Genomic DNA, 22219 nt, shown 5'->3' with positions numbered 1-22219 from the left:
TGCCCATGGGGAGATGAAGGATGTCCAGGTTGTTTCTGTTTTCTCTGTAAAATAAAAATAATTTTCTCTGTAAGGTCACCTGTTAGAGTTAGGGAGAAAGTGGTGAATATTTGAGGGTGGAGGATTGTTGTAGACAGTGGGAGAATGAATTATCAAGAGAATGGAGTTGAGTTGCCGTAGGGTTCATTTTAGTTGGCCGTTAACACCTTGTTTGGTGACTCTCTACCGGAGTGGTTGGTGAAAACCCTGAGAAGGCAGGTAATCGGGCTTTACCATGTTTGGCTCTTACCAGACTGGTATGATGAAAGGACAGAAGGACCAACAGTGGCATTGGCAAGAGCGCTCCTTGCATTACACATCATGAATTGTTGAATACAGAGAGAAGAGGAAAATTTTAAAAGGTGATGACATGGGAGAAAGGTAAAGGGCCGATATGTTGCAAGTCATATTGGCGTCAAGATGGTGTGAGGAGAGTGGTAAATGTGTAACTAGAACAGTAACAGATGGTAATAAGTCCAGGTTGGCTCTGAGAGTGGGTGGCTGTTACAGGTTGGGTCCTCCAGAAGCCGACACTGAGACAGAGTCAGTGGTATGGAAGGTATCTTTTGGAAGTCACCACCTGTGAAAGCAAGTGGGGAGTAAATAGGGGTTAGCAGAAAGAAAAGTCAAATTGGACGGGTTCTTCTTAGAACCTTGGCCAACCCAGCAGAGATTGGTGGAGTGGATCTTGCCCATCAGAGTTGTCTTGCGTTCAGCTGAAATAGCTGGAACTTAATATTCCTTCCTAGCTTAGTCCCTGGATGTGGGCCTTCTGAGAAGAGGCTCTGTGTGGCTGAAGCAGACTCTGAAGTGACTGATAGCTAGAGACTGTATGCTGGGTAGTGCATATCTCTATTGACTATAGTGCCGAGGTGGAATGAAGGAAGCCATTGGTGATAAGAATGTCAAAGCTCGTAGAAGCCTCTGTGTTTAGGCCATAAACATGAATGTCGAGGGCATCATGCTAGATACTAGATTGTGAATCAGGAGCCAAAGGTAGGAAGTGGTAGCAAAAGACAGGGTGACATAGCACAATGAGATGGATCCTGAAGTCTCAAAATCAAAAAAAATATATGTACATATATATACATACACGTATGTGTGTGTGTGTGTGTATGTGTGTGTGTGTGTGTGTGTGTGTATATGTATATATATATGTATATATATATATATATATATAAATATATATATACATATATATATGTACGTATGTTATTTATCAAGTGCTGGAAGTACAACGGTCTGGAAGCTGCTTTGGATGCCACCCAGTCTAGATTTTCACTTCTTCTTCCTATGAGAGAGGAAATTACCAACACTTTAGAGCTCGTGGAGAAATGGTGTTCATGGGAGAAAACCAGGGGTAATAAATAGTGAGGGGTTTTGGAGATTGGAGGTGAGTAGGATCTGGATCAGGAGCAACGAGACTCAGAATATTATGCGGGGATAGTAATGGTCAGTTACTCTCCAAGGAGGTTGATTGGCCAATGACATTGGAATGAGAGGCGGGGTAGGCTTTGGGCATAGTGGCCAGAGGCCATGCCACCTTTGGCTTGCTTGATGGTGGTCCCAGAAGGTGCAGACTCCATGTGCTGCTTGGCAGAATTGAATGCGGCAGATACAGAGACTTGGCTTCAGATAAGATACATGAGGCATTTTGAAGCAAGACTTTATGTCAGGCTAAAAAATAAGGAGAAGGTTGTGTTAGAGATTGCTCTTGGTCTTTAAAACATGATCTTCTGAAGATTTTACACCTAAATTGTTATTTTTCAATTCCGGGGAAAAAGAAATGAAGTTAAATGACTTGCCAGGGGTTATTGTTAACAGAAAAAGGAATAAGAACCAAGGTGTTTGGACTTTTACATTTTAACTTTACTTTCCCCACAGTAATTGTGTGCAAAGAACTTAGTACAGTAGGTAAACAAAAACAGAGTCAAACAGGAAAGTCAGTGAAGAGAAAAAATCACCCAGGGAATGTCAAATAAGATGTCTATACCTTCTCTAATAACTAAATTAAATAATATTTTTAAAACTCAAAAACACGCATGATCTTCTTATATTTGCATTAAATCCTACCACTCTCCTTCTCCAGATCTTAACAGCTTCCTCTTTCGGATAAAAAAAATCTGTTTTCTCCAGCATGACCTACCAGGTCCTTTGTGACCTGGTTTTGCCTAATTCCCCTTCCAGTTAACTCTTCTTCCTCGTTAGCCTTCTAAGGCTGAGCTTTTTCCGGTGCCTCCAGTGTGCCTTGCTGTTTATGGCCTCAGGATCTTCATGCATACTCTTCCCTTTGCCTCGAACACTCCTACCTCTACTCTGTACAGGCAATCTCCTCCTTATCCCTCAGACTCTGTTAATATCACTCCCTCAAAGAAGTCTTTTCTGTCTTGGAGTAAATTAGTCCCTAATATATACTATGGAGATGGAGATTATTGTTAAATATTACGGAGGTATCATGGTCTCTCCTGCTAGTCTGTTCCAGTCTCATAACACAGAAGACAATTTGTAATTACATATTTCTGTGTTAGCTTCATGTCTTATCTCAATACAATATGGTCAACTCCTTAAGGGCAGGGGCTATGTCTTTATGACCACTTTTTTCCTAGTACCTAGCATAGTGCCAAGCACGCTTGCTAGTAATTGTTTGAATGGTGAGTGTTTGGTGCATCTCTACAGTATTACACAATTTTTAATAATCATATTCTTAAGTTTATTTATTTTGAGAGAGGAAGAGAGAAAGAATCCCAAGTAGGCTCCTTGCTGTCAGTGTGGAGCCCATGTCTGGTCTTGACCTCGTGAACCGTGAGATCATGACCTGAGCTGAAATCAAGAGTCAAACGCTTAACCAACTGAGCCATCCAGGTGTCCTTTTAATAATCATATTCTTCAGGAATATTTAATAACTTGGGAAAACACCCAGGATAGAGTGGTAGGAGCAAAAAGCTGGCTTAAACATTTATATGCACGTGGTTTCAATGTTTTCTGTGTATGTGTATTGTTTTAGTGGTTACTCCCTATGTAATATCCTCCTCAGAATTATATCATCATGGCCAGGTTTCAGAAACTTAGTTTTTTATAGACTTACAGTTGCTGGTATATAGAAATGTATGCTTTCTACTAGCTAAATTTATTATTTAAATGATTTTATTTATATCTTATTGTACTCTCATTTTGCACGCCAGAGAAGGGCTTACTGAGAAGGAAATAGTTGAGCGAAAACTTGAAGGAGGTAAGGGAAGAGGCTATATAAACCTGGGGGAAGAGTACTAACAAGGAGGACAGAGGCCCCGAGGCAGGCACGTGCATGGTGTGTTCACAAAAGAGCACAGTTTCCTTGTAACTGGAGCTGAGTGAGACGAGGAGGGAGCAGGCAGATCTGAACCCCGAAAATTACAGGTACAGATCACAGGAAGTCTTCTAGGTCATTGTAAAGTGTTCGGATTTTACTCTGAATGAGATAGGAAGGAGAGCACGATACTCCATCAGGCTGAGAAAAAATAATGACTCGATCACACAACAAAAGAGCTACTGATCAACATTTTCTTGCATTGGAACAGGATCACACTGGCTTGTATGTTGAGAATCCCCTGAAAGGGGACAGGGAAACCAGTTAAAACACCGATAATCAGAAGAGAGATGGTGGTGGTTTAGAAAGTAGTTTTCAGTGAGCGTTGTGAGAAGTACTGGAATTCTGTGTTTTGAGAGTTGAACTGATAGGATTTGCTGGTGGATGGGATGACCGGAGGCATGAACAAAATCGAAGGGTGAGGATAACTCCAAGGTTTTAGACGTGAGCGACCAAAGGTTGATGTTGCTGTTCCTATTGGCAGGACCTCATGTGGAACTTACACGTGGTTGGTACTTAATAAATATTTGTTGAATGCACTTGAATTTATCTGCCTCCAGTCTCTGTGTTCTTTCTCCCCTTAGTTCTCTATTGCTGGAGTGGTGCTTGCTGGTTGAGGTTTTTGTTTTTGTTTTTTTTTAAATGTTTACACTAAAGCTGTGTCCACGAACCATTACTTTATAGGTCTAGGTTGCTTTGTCTAAGAATCTTCAGAGCCTCTTTGTTAGTAACCTCAGCTCTTCTCTGGTCCCTCCTGAGCTAAATTGACAAGGCATTCTTTTGTGCATTTTATTTTAAGAAAAGCCTTGTCTATATTTTAGGCTTTTGAAAAGCAACATTTAAAAAGCAAATTCACTGATCTTTGAAGAAATACAAAAGAAACATACTTTTCCAGGAAGAAAGTTGTAGCAGTAATTTTATATGATGTATTTCGAAAATGTTGATCAGTAGCTCTTTTGTCGTGTGATCGAGTCATTATTTTTTCTCAGCCTGATGGAGTATTGACCTGATACCAGTAAAACCAATAATACCAATATTAGGAGTTCTGTGTTACATGTTATTTTTGTCAGTCTATTTTCTTCTGTTAATATTGGGCTACTTTGTAGAGGATCACTGTCGTATTTTCTCTCCCCCAAAACTGTAACTCTATATATCTTCCGTGAATTTTATTATGCATATGTAAGTTGGTTTCCAAACTAAAGTGTAGTACTTGTGTCTTGTTGGAATGCTATTTTTTCATCCTTTTTTGCTACATTTTGTAATAGCTTTGACTCCCAACTTTTAGTGTGTTCTTTTTTATACCCCGATCAAAACATGAATTTCTTGAGGTCACGGACTGTACTGTGTCTATTAGTTAGGTTTATATCCTTGTGAGCCCACTCCTAGGCACAAAGATGCTGAGTTCCTAATTACAGATTGAATTCCATTAAATAGTGTTTTCATATTAAATGCATTTCTGTCAGAATTGCTATTTTGAAAACCATTGATTATAGTGATTTGTATACACTTCTGATACCTGGTTTGGGGTGAATAATTAAGAAACATTTTAGGTTAAAATTGCACAGACATGCCATGAGTTTGCCCATTTTATTTCTCTGCTTTGGGGAATTCTTGTGATAATCAAGGCAGGATCTAAGATGCTTCCCATAAAAGAAAGAGAGCATATATAATCATAATTAGATGGTGTAAAAATGTCAGACCAAAATGATACTAATTATTTTTTCCTGAAGCGTAACTAATATCCCAAAGCAAAAATACCGTTCATTCCCATTTTAAATCCCATTAGGATTATTGCATATGGTATCTCAATGATTATAATAATTGGGCATACATTTCTACTTGATAAAGGTGCTACCATATTGTTACATAGTATCAGAAAATGTAAATAAAACCAATGGGTAGAATATATTCCAAAGGAAATTTTATGATCTAGGAAATAAAAATTCATAAATGGAATGGTTTCTCAAGACTACACTATCTGGTTCGTTCTCTTTATTTTATTGGTAAGAAAAAGAAGCCTCAGGGAGGTTAAACAACTTTCTTGTTGTGACATAAAATTACTTGATATCAAAGAAGGAGGACTTCATTTCTTAACATCTGATTATAATCTATATCAAATTCCATTTTATTCTATATTGTTTATTTCACTCTATCAAGTTAACTGATAACATTTAAGGCAAAAGCTGTATTATTTTTATTCTGTTAATTTTTGTGTATTTGTAATGATTATCTTAGGCTAACCATGAGAACTGACTGAAAACCAACAGCAAACAGGAATAGAGATATCTATATAGAATCCAAAGATACTTGTGTTGGAATAGTTGAATTCAGAGGGGGAATTGTAGACTGTTCTGTAAAGAGTATGTTGTGTGGAGACTTTTCTTTCTAGCAGTATGACTGGTATCTTTGTTGATTGTCGCGTGAAAAAACTTCAAGTGTTGGGTGAAAACTTAAAATGTGTTAAATCGCTTTGATGAGCTGGCGAGAAAGTTAGGATTATTGGAAGCAGTAAAAGGACTCCAGAGAGATATTGGGGAAAGTACTTCCAAGCCAGTTTTTACCTTGAAAGTACTTGCCAAACCCAAGTGAACTTGCAAGGCACAGAGTAGGAACAAAGCCCAGAACCTCCCCAGCCTGGGGAGTCTAATAGAAAGTTATCCCCAAACTCCATATGGAGTACATGGATCATCTAGAAATACCATCCTTTTCTCCATAATCTTTCCATCTCCTGTAAGGGACTGGAAGAAAATTGGTCACCTTGGCATAGGCTGAAAGCAGGAAAAATCCCCAGAAAAAAACACATTAGCTGCCAACATAAACATCATCTGGGTGGTGTGAGAAAATTTTAAAGCAAGAGTTTGGGCTCCAGGTTGGTAGTTCTCTTGTTAACTAGCAGAAGCCATTGCTAATCTTTTCTGATGGAGCCTATCTTTAAACCAGACCTTCAAGAATTATTACAGACAAATTTCTAAGGAATATGAACTTATATAACACACACTTTTCCACACATATGTGCACACATACACGATACACAATATATCCAGAAAATGGGGATCCAGGAGCAAGATTCAACAGAGATGGTTTACAAAAGAATCAAATCATCAGACATTCAGTATTGCAGCTATGAAACACTTAATATTGGTTTATCTCAAATGATATTTTTGTTAATAACTTTTGCCCTAATGGCTCCTGTCTGTTATGTCTTTTTCTTGCCTTATTGCAGTGTCTGTATTTTTTTAAATTTTTTTAAATGTTTTATTTATTTTTTAAGACAGAGACAGAGCATGAATGGGGATGGGGCAGATTGACAGAGAGACACAGAATCCGAAGTAGGCTCCAGGCTCTGAGCTGTCAACACAGAGCCCGACGCGGGGCTCAAACTCACGAACCGTGAGATCATGACCTGAGCTGAAGTCGGACGCTTACTGACTGAGTCACCCAGGCACCCTGCAGCCTGTATATTTTTAATGGCTGTATCATATTCCAGTTATACATACGTACATACATACATTCATACATACATGTTTGTATCACTTATGTATATGTAGATTTGTGTGTATGTTTGTAACTAAGTCCCTGTTATTTTGCATTTTAATTGACTTTTTAAAAGTTGAATTTACTGTTCTATGATGAACATGCTTGTTGCCAAATCTTAAGTTCCCCCATGATGGTGTTTATTTTTATTGAGGATGGAAGGAAATGCCTAGAGCCAGAATTATGGAGTTAAGTAATATGTAAAATGTTAACGTTGAAGGAGGGATGGATATATATATATATATATATATATATATATATATATATCCATATGTATGTATACACACGTTATGACAATCATGGCTGATGGAATGGAAAATAAAAATTTTGACAAGTGCAAGATATAAGCATGCCAGATAAATGTGGAGGAAATAAGACTGGAAAAATTCACTACTTTTTTATTTGGTTTAGGTATATATATATATATATATATATATATATATATATATATATATATATTGGCATTTGAGAGCTGCAGAGGATGGACAGTCTGGATAGATTGTAAAACACAATTTTTTAAATCAATTTTTTTGCTGAACATAGGGCAGACACAATCCTATGTTATGCTCTATTTATATAGAAACAGAGGGGGAAAAAATAAACCCCCTGCCAGCTGTAATTTTGAGTGTTGATCATGTCACGGCTCATGCTTAGCTGGTTTGGAAGGCTGATTTTAATTCTGTGGGAATATTCCAAGAGTCGTCGCCTAGAGTGCCTGGAAAGTTGACTGTTGCTGATTAACCCTAAAGAGTGACCATGGGTTTGCTGGGAAAGTTATTTAAAGCCACCTGTGCCTTAGTCATCCAGATGCTTCCAATGAGCCATGAAATAATGCTGTTTCTGTTTGGATGCCAGCACTCATTATGTTTGTCAGTAAGTTAAACCCTACCATGTTTTGCAACTTGTAGTTTGACTTAAATTTGTCTTCAAGGAGACCTTTCTCTCTCTTACCTCTTACAGTCATTTAGGGTTATTACACTTCCTGCCTGTCACTTTAGGCCCTCCAAAATAATTTCTTTCTTACTATGGGCGTCCTTAGATTTAAGCACATCTGTGAGCATGGAGACAATGACAACATTTAACAATACCATTTCTTCTATACGAACTAGTATATTTATGCACCAGTCATTTCCAGTGGCCTGGGCACCATCATAGACCATTTCACAGGCAAAATAAGATTAATGGGCTCAGTCTGTGTTCAGCTTGATACTCATCCGCACCATAAATCCACTACTCAGCTGGCAAGCCATCATGGGAAGACTCCTGACTAGTCGAACATACATGTTAGGTCAGCACTGAGATGGGCTCATCTGATTAGAGAAATTCACTGCATTCTGTCATCCTTCGTATCACTCTTGGCTTTATTTTAACAAGAACTACTGAGCAAACAGTAAAATCTTTGGCAATCTGAAACATGAGTGAGGAGAGAATCCTTATTGTCAGGTTTAATCATGGTCGGTGAACCAACACAGACACTTAGTTGAAACAGTACAGATCGGACGGAGAATTTCCCGGTTGTACCAATTTCCAAAGACTTCTGCCCTGCCATCCACTTGTTACACTGGTAATGTTTCTGCAGTGATCCTTCAAAACAGGGTCACCCCTGCAAGAGGCAGGGGGACATCTGGGGCTGGTGGGAAAGGGTTCTTCTGGAGAACAAAATACCTACACTTCCTCTGTGGGCTACTCATCACCTCCCCGCCCCAATGCACAGATTTTCTTTTAAATAGTTATTAAAGAAAATAAGCATTGGAGTGTAGCTTGCTTGGAAGATAGTCTGCCATTTCCTCAAAATGTTAAACATAGAGTTACTGTATGACCCGGCAATTCAAATTCTAGGTATATATGGAAGAGAACTGGAAACATACGTCCACACAGAACTTGTATATGGATGTTCCTAGTAGTGTTGTTCATAACAGTCCCAAGTGAAAGTATCCACGTTCATCAGTTGGTGAGTTAGATAAACTAACTGTGGTATATACACACACTGGAATATTACTCCAACTTAAATGAAGGACTGATAAATGCTACAACATGGATGAACTTTGAAAACATGCTAAGTGACAGAAATCAGACACATGATAAAGCAGCTTACCCACACAAAAATCTTTGCGTTAGATATACCCGGCTAACCGCTAAAACCTATTTAGTGGATTCAAGATAATTAAAACTAGGGAATCAGTTAAAGAGTGGAAGGAGAAAGAATCAATGCCGTCTCCTTATGTAGCCTTAAAATAAAGTGAGTTGCAGGGTAATGTCACTAAGATAGGAATGCTTCTCAAAAATGGTCAATTAAAGTTCCCTTGTGCCTTATTGATCAACCATTTAAAAATATGCATGCAGTGACTGTGGATCCTTCGGTAATTGGCTCATATCTTACATTACGCTCTTCATAGAGCATGCCATTTCAGACTCCATTAGAGAAACAGTCTGTACTGTTACAAATGGAGCCGCCTTTGACTTACGCTCACGGAAGAGCACGGGGTGAACACGTTTTACCGATGGCTCAGGGTGAGCTCCATTAACCTGAAAATCTGTTGTTTCGTTGTTTTTGGTTCCTTGTCATTCCTCCGTCCGAAACATCGTTGAATTCATTGTTAGGAAGATGATTAAAGATTTTTTTCTTATTTTCTTTTTTAAGCCAAGACACCACCCCAGAAAAATAATTATAAATTCACGTGTTATTTGGGAAATAGAATGTATTGCATTCTTGAACCACCAACGAATATGGTATTTCTGGCTATATAAAAATAACCTGTCACTGGGCAGTCTCTAATTTAGATCCTCCTTCTGTACGTTATGCTTTTTACCTGTGGGTGACACTAGAGAGGGGCCGAAAGGAACTTCCCCTTCTTCCTCAGGGCTGAGGTCCTTGGAATTTCCTTTATTTCTTTCATTTCTCAGTCTTGCCCCGCCCCCAGCCTCTGGTGCTGCCCAATTCTGTAACTACTGACCATCAGATTTACTGCCCCACCTCACCTTGTTTCTAATTCAGGGCTTCCTGTGATGACCACAGGGAAGGCGAGGAGAGAGATAATTCTAAGTATGTCCCTGACTACAACCTCCATTCCTTTTAAGTCTTCTCTGTCTCTGACCTCAGCCATAAAAACTCTGATGCGCGAGAAATCCCCACGTGACAGCTTGCACTGCTTATCATCAGTCAGGACGCTTTCCAAGTCTCATTTATTTCTCACCAAGCCTTGACCCCTCTGTGGTGGATCATTGGAATGTCTTTCTTACCAGAACCTTTGACTCCTTTTCCCCTTGTTCTTTTGCTCCATTCGGCTGGTAAATCCTTACCTCTAGCTCTCAGAGTCTAGTGTCTCTTCTCCATTCTTACTTCTGCTCTAGACTATTCCACAGCAATATGGTGCTGCTCTAAATTGCAGTTATTTCAGCCCACCTCGGCCCTCAGCAGTATAGAGGGATTATCAAGAAATCCTTCCTCAGGGGGCGCCTGGGTGGCGCAGTCGGTTAAGCGTCCGACTTCAGCCAGGTCACGATCTCGCGGCCCGTGAGTTCGAGCCCCGCGTCGGGCTCTGGGCCGATGGCTCGGAGCCTGGAGCCTGTTTCCGATTCTGTGTCTCCCTCTCTCTCTGCCCCTCCCCCGTTCATGCTCTGTCTCTCTCTGTCCCAAAAATAAATAAAAAAACGTTGAAAAAAAAAAATTTAAAAAAAAAAAAAAAAAAAAAAAAAAAAAAGAAATCCTTCCTCAGATGTAACGGGAAAAGACAAAGCGAGGGAGAGCCACTGGGATTCCTTTAAAAAGAGGAAGCAGAAAAAGTGGGCTTCTGTTTGTATTTTGGGTATTGATACAGGCGGACGCTCCAAAGCTCCCTCCTGATGAAGGGCCAGACCCTTTCCTGTCTTCCTACCCCCGTGTTCCTGGACCTCCAAGGAACCCTCACCAGTAGTTTGGAGTTGGAGGGGTCATTATATGCAGTGCTGGCTAGTCAGGAGAGATGGGGAGAAATAGAGTTAGTTCTGGGTCTTGCTGCTGGGACTACATTAGAGAGGAAAGTTATTTCTGGCCTCAGTTGGACCATTAAGTGTCTTCCCCCCAGAATCATTGCTTACATGATGGTTTTATCTGTAGAATGTTGTTTTTGTCAGGCTTCACGTACATTTTTGATCAGAGAGGCTTTTTGTACATTGACTTGATCATCAGCTGCTCTGTTTAGTGTCGATTCCGTGGAAAATGGATTTTAGGTGTCAAACCACTGTAAAATCAGGGTTTACTGCTCCCAGTTTTAGAGTTTTCCTATGTCACCCATCATCTGTGTCATTTGTTTTAATTTTTTTATATTTGTTTATTTTTGAGTGAGAGAGAGAGTGACAGACAGACCGAGTGCGAGCAGGGGAGGAGCAGAGAGAGAGGGCAACACAGAATCCGAAGCAGGCTCCAGACTCTTAGCTGTCAGCACAGAGCCCCACGTGGGGCTTGAACTCACAAATTGCGACCTCATGACCTGAGCCGAAGTCAGATGCTTAAACCAACTGAGCCACCCAGGTGCTCCTCATCTGTGTCAGTTTATTCAACCTGTGCGTTTCTTGGAACATAAAGTGATATTAAGCACATTGTAGTGTATGTATATTGGGAAAAACTGTTTAAATACTGAACCTGCCATGTGTGGTTTTGATTTTGAGCAAGGCTCTGCACCCCCTGGCCCAGAGCCTCCCATTTCCTCATCTCTATGTTGAGTAATAATATTACAGGGCTATTACTAGGATTAAGTGAGATGTTTTATGCTAAGGGTCCAGCACAGTGTCAGTTTCCTGGTAGATGTTTAATAAATATGAATCCCCTCTCCCCCTCTTGACCTTCTTCCTCATATCTGCCTAATACTTGACACCTGTCTTCTTTATCTACACAGTACAAAATTAAAGCTACCCGGGAATAAAATATAATTGAGTAATGAAATATAGACAAGGCATTTACTCCTCTAATGGTGGGGATAACTAATTTGTTTCTGCTTGGGAGATTGTTTTCTATAAATAATATTTATTATAATTTTTTAGCATTTTGCTGAAACATGATTCCTTACTTTGCATACTTTATGCAAAACACATTTGCTATTTGTTCCTGCGTGGTTTGCACTTAGAATTCACTAGATCTAAAAAAGACATTATCAATTTTTTGTTTGTTCATTTGTTTATTCATGTAAATAATAAATACTCAACAAACACTTACCAAGTACTCATTGTGTGCCGGAAACTATCCTAAGCACAAGAGATACATCCATGAACAAGATTGTATTGTTGTTAATCATTACAGACTTAGTGAGAGTTGAGTCCAAAAGATGATCCTTTCCTTGAAGGGGTTTATTCCCAGGTCCAACAGCAACTTACCATGAGCAATGGGATGTTACCACCAATCTTGATTTGCTTGACTTGACCGTAATAGTAAGTTATTTGAGTGTAAGAATAAATATCGTACTTCTGTTTTCTTCTTAATCCCGCACCAAACCCCAAACTCATAGATAGTCCCTGTCATAGCTCCCAGCATTGGTGGTAACAGCAGCAACAGCACTGAGTCCTAATGATAATCTGTGCTTTGAATGGGAACTTGATAAAGAACTTAATCTAAGAGAAGGCTTCTGGCAAGGTGACAGCTATGAATTCAGGGAATTCTTAGACCATTCAGCAGGCTCTTAGAGTCAATTAAAGACCCTGTTTATTGATGCAATCAGAATGCATTTTTATAATCCTTCAAAAGTGTTTATGAAGCAAAGTATTTGCTGTAAAAAGAAATTCATCTTCAGTGTGGTTCTTTTCAATGTGGAAAGGCCAAGTTGAAATCCAAGCCATGTTGAACATGTCAGATAAGGCATGCTGCTTTCTACGGCTCAGCACAGTTGACCGTCAGACTCTGTACTGTTTCCATCTAAGCACTTGGCACAAACAATTCATAATCATAATATCTATACATTTAATATTATTTTTATTTTATTTTTATTTTTTAAAATTTATTTTGAGAGAGCAAGAGACAGCATGCACACATGAGTTGGGGAGGTGCAGAGGGAGGGAGAGAGAGAATTTTAGGCAGGCTCCACACTGTCAGTACAGAGCCTGATGTGGGGCTCAAACTCATCAACCATGAGTGAGATTGTGACCTGAGCCGAAGTTGGACTTTTAACCGACTGAGCCACCTGGTGCCTCAATAGTATTTAAAAAAAAAAAATTTTTTTTTTTACATTTATTTATTTATTTATTTATTTATTGAGAGCTATAGAGAGACAGAGCACAAGTTGGGGAGGGGCAGAGAGAGGAGGAGACACAGAATGTGAAGCAGGCTCCAGGCTCTGAGCTGTCAGCACAGAGCCCGACGACGGGGCTTGAATTCACAAACCGTGAGATCATGACCTGAGCTGAAGTCAGACACTTAACCAAGTGAGCCACCCAGGCTCCCCTCAATACTCTTTTTAATTGAAAAACTAAAAGTAGAGAAAGGCAGATTTTATTCTGTCATGCTCTAAGTGTTCTCAGCAGTTTTCTAACCTTGCACTGCAATAATCATGCCCCCCAAATAAGACAGACATGTTCTAATGGCCTTGCTAACGCTCTTGACTCCTCCAGTGCTGCCTAAAGTAGCAGGAATAACATTTTAAAAATTGGGCCTTTTGTATTTTAGTTTATATTTCGGTGATTGTGTGTGTGTGTGTGTGTGTGTGTGTGTGTGTGTGTGTGTGAGTGATCAGTTAGACCCTTAACTGTTTGGTAATTCTAATGAGGAAAGGAGACCATTTATTTGAGATATACTAGGTATGGAACCCTGGACTGAATCCCCTTGAGTACGTTCTCACCACAAGTCTTTGGAAGAGTTTATTTCAGTGTGTATTTTATAAATGGGAAAGCTGAGGCTCAGAAAATTTAAAAAATTCTGTCACTTATAATATCAAGTAGCACATCTGGGGTCTGACATCGATCTTACTGATTTTTCCCACCTTACCATGCAGTCCTCGCAGCGAGAACATTTGTTTCCATTTCTTTCTGAGGCTGGGCTTTTCGATTTCTGTTTTATTAACATGACTATATTCATTATAAATGCCATCAAATTCCAGTTGGGAAGAATCAAGGAATAAATAAGCTTAGGAGCTAATCACTTCTGTGTCAACGAATTCTAAAAAGCCCAGATTGTGAGCACTAAGATGCTGCCATCCCAGCAGTCTTTGGGTGGCCTTGGGGCCTCTTGCCACTTGTCTGCAAGAGCCTGTCAAACCATTGTCCTCGTTGTTAGAAACTAAAATACGACGGGGCTATTTCCTCCCCTTTCTGCACAATATGTATTCTACTCGATACTATTGTCAGTTTCTCTTTCTCTCTAACCATCCATCATCATTCCGCATTTCCTCTGGTGCCTATCACCCGGCCTCTGACAGCTGAGATTAGACTGTAAGCATAATGAATGAAGGGGAAGGAGATGCTCTGGCCCCTTTCGTGCTCTTCTCAGGATTGAACATGTTCCTTAAGAACGTTCGTGACAGCAGCTCCCAGATTGCTTGATTACAGGAAGGCGTGTGAGGAGGCGTGTGTTTCTCACCCAGAATATTGCAATGCTAGACTAAATCTCGGAGGATTAGAGACTCAGACCATATGGTCTTTGGCCACGGCCTTTACTTTTGGTTCCTACCTGTTTATTTTAGGACGATGGTTTGACAAGAATATCTTCATTGGGTTGGTGCTGTTTATTGGTAATATATAGTAAGCTGGATTTGAACTTGTCGCAAAGAGGAAATCACATCAGCTGGAGGGCAGATGGTGTTTGCAACGGGACTGGAAGCATGTATGAGGTTCCTATAGGTGGAATTTTGGTTGGAGGTTGAGGTATTTCTTCCCAAGCTCTACTTTTTATTTAGTTTCACCCTATTCTGGAAAGCAGTAATCACCTTTCTGGAGCTAACAGGGAACAAATGCAACTATTACTTAGGTTCCAGCCGGATGCTGGCCATTTCACAGCCTGATCTCCCTGTCACTGACATTTCTAGTGGCTCTTGGGCCTTATTTTTGGTATTGGATCTTTTGTTATCTACGTTTCTCATATGATTGCCATCCACAAATGGTGATTAAACACACCTATTACCCATAAGGCTCTGGGGATACAGAGAGAATTGCTTATGTTTGTTAGGTTTTTGACAGTTTACAAAGGACTTGCACATATACTTTCTCATATAATTCCAGTAACATCTAACTTAGGTGTTTCTTCCTTCACTCAGCAAATGTATGCTTTTATAACCATTTTCCAGGAAGTTCCATTCCAGGTTCGAAAATGTTACGTAAGTATTAGAAAAGAAATGGAAGTACAGTGACCTAAGTTAAGGTTATATAGGTTATCGCATATGAAGTCACTGTTAAGGGAATTGTGGACCCTGGGAGAAGGCCGTTTGACAGTTTAAACCTTTATTTTTTTAATTTTTCAAAGTTGATTTATTTCTGAGAGAGACAGAGACAGCATGAGCGGGGGAGGGGCATATAGAGAGGGAGAGAGAGAATCCCAAGCAGACTCTGCACTGTCAGCCCAGAGCCCCATGTGGGGGCTTGGACTTACGAAACCGCGAGGTTATGACCTGAGCCGAAACCAACAGCCAGAGGCTTAACCGACTGAGCCACCCAGGTGCCCCCCATTTGACAAGTTTAAGGCTAGATGTGGTGCCTGAAGGAATGGTGGGAGGAGGCAGGGCCCTGGAAATGGAAGCCCGTTGTGGACCAGGGCACGGAGGTGTGTGTGTATTCAGTGCATTTGGTGGGCATGAACATACTAGTTTGGAGCTAAGTTAATCAGGTCTATATATAATTATCGAGGACCTAAAATCATTGAACCTGAGACTTTTTTAGAAATCATTGGAAATCAGGTAGTCTAACTCACATTTGTTCTTAAGCGAAATGTTCATATTCAGTAAATGAAGGCATTATATTGTTATGTAGATTTATTTCATAGGAAGTTATTGATGTTGCTCCTGGAGTGCAGAAGATAACCTGTTTTTTTTCCTACACATACACACACGTTTCTTTGGTAATTCAGCGCTGGCTTCATTTTATGATCTTAGAGAGGTATTGATAAAGACGATATATTTATTCTGTTTGTGACCATACCGTGTGTCCTCGAGAGAAGGATTTTGTTAAAAGAGTCATGTTTGTGGTAGCCCTGATGCTCTCCTTATGCAAAACCACTGACTTAGCAGAACACTAATATCTCTGGTGCAAATATAGTAAATACAGCATGGATTTTTTCCATGAGAAAAATAGCTTATGACTTTCAACCAAGAGCTGTACATACTATTATATTTTCTGTTTTTCTTAAGAAAAACCTTGCTCTGATTAGTTGGTGGAGACAGCTGATCCAAATGGGATTTGTCTAGACTCTGATGCCTCTGGGAAGTCTTGATGATCCAGGGTATGGATTTCTGAGGCTTCACACGTTTTTATCAGTCAATCTCCAAGATACCTCCGAGACCGTTAAGATAGATAATAAATCAAATGAGATTTAGCTGTGTTTGGTATCATGCAAAGAACTATAATTAGAAGGAAAATGTAATTTCAAAAAAAGAAATGAAATGATTTAAGTGTAGGTTGTTAGGATTTTGAGGAAGACCATGAAACAGCATCTATCTTTACTGTCAGAGTTCTGAAACTATTAGGAAATAGCATAAGTCGGGCAGATGGAAGCTGAAATACCAACTTTTATTGGTATAAGCCAGACTGAAAGATGTAGCCTTCTTTGAGAGCCAAAGGAGTTTGCTAACTGAAAATCAAAATTAGACAAATTTACTCACCCACTTAAAGAAGGGACTGGACCACTCCATCCCTCTCTGACAAGGCAAGACCTTTCTGGTTAAACTTGACAAGACAACACCATCTACAGGCGTTCTGGTTTCTAAAGTGGAATAAGGAGGTTGCTGAGACATGCGTACTCAGCTTTTTCTTCTCAGTTTTACCAGGGGAGTCACTTCACTTCCCCTGGAGTGCATAAAAGACAGAGAGAGGCCAGGGATTACGTTAATTTTCATTCTAATGGAAGGTAATGTGAGTGGTGTGGGAGGGAGGGGGAGCACCTCTCCCAACACCCGAAGATGCACACTTTTGCGCATTTTAACCCTCTGAAATCAGGATGTTGTATTAAGTCTATGGCATGTTATTAATGCCTGTGGACCAGAAGACGGTCAAAATGAGTTGTTTTTGCCTCAGTGTTTGTGAGCTGAGTGGGTATTCCTCATACCATGAGCCTTCACTGATTCAATTAATGAACCTCTTAGGGGCCTTTTGAGGAAAGAGCACAAGTCTTGGTTAGTATTGGAACACCTTCTCTTTAAACCTTCTGATAACATCAAGTGCATACCAATGTTAGACCTTGCAGGATCGGTATCAGCAGCTGGAATAAAATACTGGATGAATTCCTGTAAGAAACCCACTTAGTGACACCGTTTAGAACACAAGGATATTGACAACTCTGAGCCATTAAGAAAAGCTGGATTCTGAAAATTATGTAATTTTAAGAACATAATTCATTTTTCTCACTCTCCCATGTTAAATGTGTATGAGAGATCTATGGTAAACACCTATTTATTTTAAAAACCTTAAAGTCTTAAAAACCCCTAAATAAATATTTATAAATTATATAACATACTTGTATATATTTAAACTATAAGAAGCTTTTCAATGAGAAAAAGATAAGGATGCATTATATAGTTTCAGTAGCAGGATTTAAAAAAATTTTTTTTTTTTTAACGTTTATTCATTTTCGAGAGACAGAAACAGAGTGTGAGTGGGGGAGGGGCAGAAAGAGAGGGAGACACAGAATCCGAAGCAGGGCTCCAGGCTCTGAGCTGTCAGCACAGAACCCGACGCGGGGCTCGAACCCACGAACCGTGAGATCATAACCTGAGCCGAAGTCAGACGCTTAACTGACAGAGCCATCCAGGCACCCCCATTAACAGGATTTTCTTAAATTTAGTGTTACTTGATAATGTGTCTTACAATGAATGGGGTCTGAGATTTGGTGAAGTGTGGTCAGTTAGGTCTGTATGGGTCTCTGCTCCAACCTTTACTGCCCCGGACAACTTGGATGGTGCTTCCTCTTTGGGAAAGTTTCATGCGCTGCACTATCCCAGATGGACCCTGCCGAGAGCAGATCCTAACTTTCATGTTTAACTGGGTCATGCCTTACCCTCTTTCTTTAAATACACAATTTATTTTTATTGTGCTTCCACGTTTTCACTCCAGAGTGAAAGTGCTCCCCTGCGGTTTACGTAATCAAGAAGACTGGATCCAGTCATTCTAAATAATTTTGTAGACCTGAAGGCAACTGTTTGCAAAGACAGTCCTTCTTATGGCGGTATAACATTCATCTAGATAGCCCGGGTTTCTTTTTGGGGAATGTTCTAGTAAGCTCAATCTCTCTTCCTTTTCCTGCAAGGGGGTCCTGATGACAACCTAATTGAAGGTGGAGGAACAAAATTTGTCTGCAAACCTGGAGCCAGAAATATTACTGTCATATTCCATCCATTATTAAGGTAAGTCAAATCCTACGTACTTACTGAAAAATCAATATTTTCATTATTTATGCCGATGCACTGAATGCCAATAGGTCGGTCAGCATTGAAACAAGTCCTAAAGAAAAAAAAAAAAAGAGTGTTGCATCTCCTAGGGCTTTACTATCAAAGTTTGTCAATAAAACAGATAATGTCAACTCATCTTAGTACCTGTTTGTTCTCAGGAATAATACTCCATGAATACTTTTTAAAAATTTTCTTTATTTCCTGTCCCTGCCCCTCTCCCTCTCTTTGTCATTGTCCCTCCCTTCCCTTCTGTGTGTATTTCAGGGAGTGGCGACTTATGGTCCACCGGAGAAATCTAGTCTGCCACCTGTTTTTCTTTTTTTTTTTTCCAATAAAATTTTATTGACACAGTCATGCTCATCTATTCATGTATTGTCCATAGCTGCCTTGTGCTATGGTGTTGCAGAGTTGAATATTTGCAAGAGAAGCCATATGGCCTACGAAGCCTAGAATATTGACACATTGGCCCTTTACAGGAAAACATGGCAGACCCACGATCTGTCTCCCTAATTTACATTAATGATTCAGATATCCTTTGAGGGTTGGCAAATCTTTGAACAAATATGACTTATCGAAACTGAAAGGCATTATAGCAGTTGTATATATGGCTTTATATATTAAAGGGCAGCTTGATGCTAACCGGAATAAAATCTGTTGCTCAGTTTATTGTGGTACTGTGATTATAAGAAAATAAAAATCTGTGATACTTCCATTTAAAAAGCTTCGAAGCCCTAAATACCTTTAAAAAGAAACTTTTTTGGAAGAAGGGAAAAGGGGGTTATTATTCAGCGGCTCTAAAATTTTGGTTTTGCACAATGAAAAATGTCTAGAGAACTGTTGGATAACAATGTGCATAGAGTTAACACTACTATACTGTATACCTAAAAAAGATTAAGGTGGTGAATTAAATGGTAAGCGTTGTTGACTTCAATAAAAAAGGGTACTCTTTGGGGCACCTAAGTGACTCAGTAGGTTAAGTGTCCGACTGTTGATTTCGACTCAGGTCATGATCTCACAGTTCGTAGGATCGAGCCCCATGTGGGGCTCTGCACTGACAGCACAGAGCCTGCTTGGGATTCTCCCTCTCTCCTTCTCTCTCTGCCCCTCCCAACCCTTCGTGCAGGTCCCCTCTCTCTCTCTCTCTCTCAAAATAATTTTTTTTTAAAAAAGGGTACTCTTTGGACACAGATATCTGATGTAATATTAAGTGTATGTTTTCTCTGTGATGAGCCAGTATTTATTTTTGCTTTGTTCATATAATGGACCAGAAACTCTTGGGTTCATTAGAGGTTAGGTCCTCAGATCATCCCATTAACTTTCTTATGTAACTAATATAATATTTGAGGCATTTGAAATAACAGGTAAGCAGATGCTACTAAATTGTCCAGATAGAATATTGAATGTACTTTTATAAAACATGAGCAGTTTACTACTGGAATGATCCTACCTTTTCATTAACCAAGACTTACTGAATTGCAATCATTGGAACGAGTTCAATTCAGATCTCTTATTTTAGCAATGAGTTTTAAAAATTATGCTGAAATACTTTACTCAAAATTAGTTTTAAATGCAGAAACACAAATATGTAAATTAATAAAGACATCCTTCCATGCAGTAACAAAGAAGAAGTTTTTTTTAACGTTTATTCATTTTTTGATAGAGACAGAGTGTGAGTGGGGGAGGGGCAGAGAGAGAGAGAGGGAGATACAGAATCCGAAGCCGGATCCAGGCTCTGAGGTGTCAGCACAGAGCCCGACACGGGGCTTGAACCCATGAACCGTGAGATCATGACCCGAGCCGAAGTCGGGCGGATGCTCAGCTGACTGAGCCACCCAGGCACCCCGATTTTTTTTTAAGTAGACTTCATGCCCAGTGTGAAGTCCGATTCGGGGCTCGGACTCCCAACCCTGAGATAAGACCTGAGATGACACCAAGGGTTGCACCCTTAACTGACTGAGCCACCCAGGTACCCCAAAGAAGAGATTTTTAAAGAAGCGTTATTAATCTTTCGAAAAATCTGTTTCACCAAACATTCACAACAAGTAAATCGTGTAATTTAAGAATCATGGAATTAAGAGAATTAAGACTATTCCTCTATAAATCTAGTTGATTTTCCATATATAAACGTATGAATTGGAACATATAGAATTTCTGGATTAAGTGACAGTGCTCATATTTATTTCACCTGACTTTGGTACTTAGTTTAATACTCATTTTCTTCTTTAATTAAATTGATTTCTACTTAGAGCTGCTAATTGTTAGGAAAATGGGAAAATACTTTAATCATTATAGGCATCTTCTAACCTAGATTTAGCGCCATCATTTACTGGTAAGTTATGCCATTGCATGGATAAATGAAATCCTTATGCTTATATTTGTTCCAAAGCATAGAGGAAGATCTTTGGAAGTTTTTTAGCTATATTGTGAATAACCACTTTTCAAGAGATTTTTTTTTTCCCTAAGGTTGTTTGTTTTTTTTCCCCTTCGTTAAGGTGAAGTTAGAATGGGGGAAAAAGGTTATCCTTATTTCACACTTAATAAATTGCATTTTTGCAAAAATACTCATAGAGTTTAATGTATTACAGTTCTTGACTATTATTTTTTAGCATTTATCCTGCTTTACAAGAGAGGTTTTAAGGCTTGGTAGTGCTCGTACTGGTTTTACACACTTGATTGGTCTCTATTTTTATTCAATATTTTCTTATTGATTAGAATTGGAGAAATGTTTGTTGCATGCCATGGTTTATAGTCATTCTCTGTGTAACTCTTAATGGAAGCCACAAGAATCTTATGTGGTCTGCGAGGTGAGTGAATTCCTTTCTAAGCAGGTGATCATTATGGATTTTGAATTAGCCTTTGGCTCAAATGGAAACAAACCTTGCTTCTCAAACCCATATAGAGTCTCAGCTGAAACTTCATAATGGGCTTCAGGGACTTCAAGTCATTAAGATCTTACAGTTTTGGTTTTTTCATTTTAGTTTTTACACTTACAGATTTGGCAGTTATTAGATTTATTATTTCTTCTAAAGTTTGGAAGTTTAGTTTTGGTAATGAGAGGAAAGTGCACCTTATCATACCAGTGCATTTCATTTTTACTCAGTGTTTAAATTTTTCATTTCTCCTCTGGCCACTCAGTCATTCATGATCAACAAATGTGTATTGAGCACTTATGATACATGTTTTCCCTTCTGTAAGTTAGGTGAGGATTCTTTAGAAATAGTCACTCTTATTTCTATGGGATTATTTCAACAAAATACGTATACATCCTCTAGAATGCCCCTTGTTGTGTTTCCATGCAAGCTCAAAGTGAATGTGAGTTTGCACATTCTTATTTACAAGACAAGATAAACTATGGGAGAGGTAGCCTGGAAGAATGGAAAGAGGGGAGAAAAACACAGGATAAGAAATTTAAAGTGAAAGCCTCAACAAATTAGGTGCAGATCCAGGTTCCTTCTGTTCGGTTTTACTCACTGATTATTTATTGGACTCTGATTCTATGCCAGGTCCCAGGGACACACAAAAAATAACATGAAATTCTTGCCTAAAAGGTACTCACTCAGTAGCTGCCTTGGTGGCAAAAACTGAGAAGCCCAGAAACGCCAATTATTGGCGCGGACGGAGATGATCTCTTACACCCGGTGTGCAAATGCGCACAGCCTTTCCTGAAGCCAGTTGGACAGTAGTGAGCAGTCACATCCCTTCCACCCAGTACTGCACCACCTCGACTCCCTTGTGTGCTTCTGCTCCT

At 39.5% G+C, this 22219-nt stretch overlaps 1 protein-coding gene across 4 annotated transcripts in view; it reads left to right on the top strand.

Annotated features, from left to right (window-relative positions):
• Nucleotides 1-22219, top strand: part of EXOC4 (exocyst complex component 4) — a 761449-nt gene that overhangs the window by 323465 nt on the left and 415765 nt on the right. For all 4 annotated transcript variants that reach the window (XM_058728677.1, XM_058728676.1, XM_058728678.1 and 1 more), the window contains one exon: nt 18330-18426. In XM_058728677.1, the coding sequence (XP_058584660.1) occupies nt 18330-18426 (97 nt within the window). The remainder of the gene's footprint in view (nt 1-18329; nt 18427-22219) is intronic.

This window comes from Neofelis nebulosa, chromosome 4 (assembly GCF_028018385.1).
Source record: "Neofelis nebulosa isolate mNeoNeb1 chromosome 4, mNeoNeb1.pri, whole genome shotgun sequence".
Lineage (NCBI taxonomy): Eukaryota > Metazoa > Chordata > Mammalia > Carnivora > Felidae > Neofelis > Neofelis nebulosa.
The sequence above is the reverse complement of the archived record's forward strand: the minus strand, read 5'-3'. Positions and strand labels throughout refer to the sequence as shown.